Here is a 5,283-nt window from a genome sequence, read left to right as displayed (position 1 = left end):
TATAGGGTTTTCAGATTCACTCCACATCCTTGTACACTTTACAGTATTGTCTTGCAAGTTTACTTGTACTTGCACCTATACTTGCAAGGACAGAACACCAATTAATTTTCATTTTCTTTCTTTCAATAGGATGCCTTTCGTTTTCTTTCTCATCTCGTCAAGTCTTTGCTCACCACATTCTTACACAAACACATCAATTTAATAATAGAGCTATTCTCTTGTTGTTCATTGCATGACCAATTAAATTCGTGTGCCATGTGATATGCAATGAACAACATGCTATCCCGATCTTTTTGGACAATATCATCAGGAGCAACTCAATGTTTTATTTTTATTTTTCTAATGAGGATGATTACCTGGAGATGCTACTCAGGAGGTTCCTTGGACAAGTGTGACTGGATCTTTCTTCTAAACCTATTTGTTTTACCTCATTCTTCCAACTCTAACTATTTCTGCTAGAAAATGGAAAGCATCCTTTTCGCATTTTATTGGGAGCCAGTCTCATTTGTGATCTCCACTTGACAGCTTCCTAGGCACAATCATGGGTCTGTTAATTCCCTTGGAGCTCTACACTGGCCATCATCTTTCAACTTGTGGCTTGTTGCTTCCTAGTGATATAATTTGACTGTTCAAACAAACACTCAGAAAAGGAAAAGAGATAAACATAGCATTAACACCATATTTTACTACTGAATTCACAAAACAAGCCTCGACATCACAGTAAGGTTGCTCCTCTTTGATCAGGTGACCAATGGTAAGACCATATATATTTATCCTTCCAGATTTTGGCATTGATGAGAACCTTATGCATTAATCATACTCTTAGGATAAATTTTCAGCACATACATGGAGTCATCCAAGATAACAAAATTAACTAAATCTTGTGCATATAGCAGCTCTAGATATTGCACAATTCTATCTAGTTAGACCATATAATTTTTGTAACATCTGACTAAAATGGCCAAAAGCTTAAGAATATGATAAAAAAAAGGTGAGAAGAAAGAATGCAAGTACTAACATGAAAGAAAGAAATCTGAAATTCTAGCTTCTTAAGGGAAGCAAAATAATAGGTCTGTGGTATATAAAGAACTTAAGAAAGATCATTTCCATACGGAGCTACTTAATAAATTACCTGATATGATTTGCAGCACTGATCCATCATCATTATTAGATTTTGTCCATTGTAGAGAGGCTTCCAAAATTCGAGTAACCTGTATTGTCAGTATTAGTTTCCTTCTAATCAATAGAAGCTCAGAAAGAAAATTTAGTTTCTCTTCATGCTTTTACAATGAAGCTTCAAAACATAATGTTTAAAGGCTCAGAATGGGGAGAGGATCACCAGACATCTCTAGCCAACCATTTGATACATAGCTTCGCAGTAGGTTCATCAAGACCCACTATCTTTCCCCTGGTCTTGGTTATTACTTCAACATTTATTTGCTGCAGAAACAATCACCTGCAGAATTCTTTGAAGCTTATATGACAGACAGATGCTAGCCCATTTATTTCACATCCTACTGCCAAACCATTTAATTGACATTGATGTTGCTGTTCTTCTCCTGCAAATCAATCTTTTGCAAATGCTGCATCAGTATTTTGTGTGATGATAAAGATTATTTGTGCATCTTCCTGCTCCCAAAACTATACAAATTTCATGTACTTGTACAGAAACAGTGAACCCCACCAATCTATATGCAGCCATCAACATGTTGCGGAATTGCATTAACTTCTGACTTCCACACTCATGGCAATGGCACAGTGAGCGTAGAACTTGTGAACAAAGCTGGCCTGTTTCCGATCAGTGATACCTACTCTCCTTTTCCTACACCCATCACAATCATCTCATCCTTTAATCTCTCTACCTTCTCGATATCCCCTTGCTTCCTGTATCCATGTATGAATGCACTATAGACCTCGAAGCTGTTTCCAAACCCTTTACCAGCCATCTCAGCCTGAAGCTTCAATGCCTGATCAATATCCCCTTCTTCACACAGACCTCTGATCAACACCTCATAGCTCAACCGACTCGGCGTAAACTCTTCTCTCCTCATCTCATCTCTCAAAATTCTCAACCCCTCTGCAACCCTCCTCCTCTCACACATTGCTACAAGCAACTCATCAACAACTGAGACCTCCATCCCAAATCCCCTCCTCCTCATATCCTGGTACAGAAGAAGCCCGGAATCGATATCTCCAATCTTGCAATGGCCCTTAATCAACTGCTCGAACGTGGTCACGGTCGGCTCGATCTCACTCATTATCATCTGTCTGTAGAGATCTTCGGCCCTCTCCATCTCTTCTACCTTGCAGTAACCACTGATCAAAGTGTTGAATGACATGATATCAGGTTTGATTCCCTTGGCTGCCATTTCTTCCCACAATCCTCTCGCACTATCCATCATGCCTTCGTCGCAGTATCCAGCCATTAGAATACTGTAGGTGAAGACGTTTGGATCGCATCCAACACTCTCCATCTCGTCTCTGATCTCCTTCGGTCTCTCCAAATTCCCTTCTCGATGGAGAGCAAGGAGAAGGGTGTTAAAGGTCCCCACATTGGGAGAAACCCTAAGCTTAACACCAACTCCATCGCAGCCAGCAGGTTCTGGTTTGAAGACATGGTTGTAAATTTGGAAGCCGGCATCCGATCCCTTCGCGCGAGACACCGATTGGATCAAGGCGTTGGAGGTGCCGATGGACGGCTGGATGCCGCGGGATCTCAGGATCCGAACGATCTGGACCGCCCGATCGAGCCGCTTGACTTGGAGGTAAGCCTGCACGAGGAGGTCGAAGACGAAGGGAGCTGAGTCGAAGGCGTGATAGGTCCTCGATAGGGTTCTGAAGATCTCCGGCGGGCCGTTGATCCCCTCGACGTCGGTGTAGGGGGAGGAGGAGGGGTCGAGGGAGCGGACGGCAGCCTGGAGGAGGGAGAGGGCAGCGGGGCGGCGACGGTGGCGCGCGAGGACGTGGGCGGCGGCGGCGAAGGAGAGGGGGTCGTGGCGGCAGAGGGAGTGGCGGCGTGAGAAGATGAAGAAGCCGAGGGCGAGGCGCGGGTTGTTGCGGATGCGGAGGAGGATGTGAGCGAACTGGGCGGTCGAAAAGCCGGCCAGGTGGACGGACTTGAGGAAGGTCCAGCGGCGCTTGGAGCGGAGCTCCCGCAGGATGGAGACGGCGGAGGAGACGACGGCCTCGTCATCGGGGGCGAGCTGTGGGAGATCGGACACCATCGATGAGGCGATGGACGGGTGGGATGAAGAGGAGTGGACGAATCGGGTGGAGGCGTTGCGGATGGAGAGAATAGGTTTTGCTCTTCGGATTCGAATCGCCACCATCGGAGCCCGCCGTGGAGGAGGAGGGAGTCGAGGGGAAAATTTGCCGGGCAAAATGTGCCCATAAAGGTACAAACCACGACGGGTCGGGTTTTTCATCTACGGGGGCAGAGCTAGGGGAAGTGGCGACGGTCGACTCGATCTTAGTGAATAAGAGTATGGGTTATAAAGTAACGTCACTTTGTTTTAGATTTAAGTCCATACTTAATTAAATAGTTTAGACTTATAATTTAAGTTTTTCTTGTTTAATAGATTCGAGTGTTTTATGACCTAGAAATATCTTCCTAAGACATTTGTAATAGTCCCTCTTTTATAATAGTGATTTACTTCTCCTTCGTCCGTGGATGTAGGTCAATTGACCGAACTACGTAAAAAAGAGCCAAAGAGCTATCATCCTAACTGAATAGGAACTAATTCTTTTCTTCTTCAAAGGTGCTATACTTACAAAAGATCAAAATCACAAGACTATACGAGTTAGCTTTCTTTAAGGTACAGAAAGAAAAGAGGAGGCCAAGATGTTTAAGTTATATCTCGAGGAGCCAAGCTGAGACCAGCATAGCGAGGTTGAACCTCTAATCCTGATATGAACTTATAAGGAAAAATCATTCATTCTATCCCTTATTGTTGGAAAGAGTTTCACTAATTTTGAAGTCATCCCGAGTAGCCAAATAGTAGTAGTTTTTTTCCTCACAATCAAAAGTAGGTAACATAGAGTGTGTGAGTCGGTTTACTACCGATAAGATGACATTCTCTGATTAACACTAAGTAGCGCTACAAGTTGGGCACTATATGTGAGGTGATATCCTCCATCATTGGAGACAAGATACCATCACTAGGTGAAAGGAAAAATTGAGTTTCGTCTCTAGAGTGTTAGAAAACAAGTAAAGGGACCAAAACATAAGGTCGAATAGATGATAATTGGGCTAAGAGATTTGTATATCAAATTCGACTGAGATAAAGTACTTGATCCATAAGTGATTCAAGAGTTATGCACTCAACATTTAGTATTTGTCGTATATATTTTTCATAGACTGTAGGGCTCGAAGAACCTTAGGGTTCACGAGAATTAACTCCCCTAATGAGGGAGAGGTCAGGAATTCCCTTACCCTTGGGCTGTCCAAGGACGAAGCATTGATCTCCCGATTGATAAGCGGTCATAAGATTGGGAGGAACTAAGCACGAGAAAGGAAAGACAACCCAACCTACAAATGTGAGGGCTAAAGAGCGTGATGTTGGAAGATTGAGGTGTTACTGAGTCAACACACCGAAAGGACGAGAAGCTAAAAAATTGACCTAGCTTGAATGCAGAAGGCTAAGCAGAAGTGGCTCTTAAGAGGATTTTAAAGGCTCAAATAGAGGAATGAGGCTCAACCCCCCATACTCGAGAGAGATTTATAGGGAGGTGATCAATCTCTCTCCTCCCATAATAATGATAAGTGTCTTCTTCGATCATTTCATAAGGGATATTGATTGATGAATAGGCATTTTGAAAAAATATACAAGTGGCCCAAGAGATCGATGCACGAAGACCGATACATGAAAACCTTCTTGAAAAGCATGCAAGTGGCCCTAAAGATCCATAGACAAAGACCACCTCGAAAAATACACAAGCGACCCAAGAGACCGACACACAAAGATCACAAGAAGAAATTCACCATAGTGCGAGGCACAAGATAAAAAATAATAATCGAGACACATAGGTCGGGAGGCCCAACCCCTACCTATACCTGATGAAGGTCTAAAAGTTTGACCATTGCCTCCGCACAAGATGCAGAGGTCGAGAAGCCCGACCCTACCTTTGCCCGATAAAAGTCTAAGAGGAAGTTGTCGAGGGCGGCTAGAGTTTATCTTTCCATGAAATATCAAACATAATATTTTGTGCCCTTTAGACTAGGTACAAAAGTCAGGTGCGAGAAAATGAGACTTATGATTTCTCACTACTTCATAGGCATCGAAG

At 43.4% G+C, this 5,283-nt stretch overlaps 1 protein-coding gene across 1 annotated transcript; it reads right to left on the bottom strand.

Moving 5' to 3' along the window:
- Positions 1–483: 483 nt before the first annotated feature.
- On the bottom strand, positions 484–3,428 carry LOC135649249 (pentatricopeptide repeat-containing protein At2g15980-like). The gene is made up of 2 exons (XM_065167458.1): positions 1,340–3,428; positions 484–1,211 (listed from the first exon to the last, which is right to left on the bottom strand). The coding sequence occupies exon 1, from the start codon at positions 3,423–3,425 to the stop codon at positions 1,809–1,811; it is 1,617 nt and encodes a 538-aa protein (XP_065023530.1). The 5' UTR covers positions 3,426–3,428; the 3' UTR covers positions 484–1,211; positions 1,340–1,808.
- Between the last annotated feature and the right edge of the window lie 1,855 nt (positions 3,429–5,283).

The sequence above is a fragment of the Musa acuminata genome, chromosome BXJ3-9, assembly GCF_036884655.1.
Source record: "Musa acuminata AAA Group cultivar baxijiao chromosome BXJ3-9, Cavendish_Baxijiao_AAA, whole genome shotgun sequence".
Taxonomy (NCBI): domain Eukaryota; kingdom Viridiplantae; phylum Streptophyta; class Magnoliopsida; order Zingiberales; family Musaceae; genus Musa; species Musa acuminata.
Note: the sequence above shows the minus strand (reverse complement) of the source record. Positions and strands in the feature narration are given on the sequence as shown.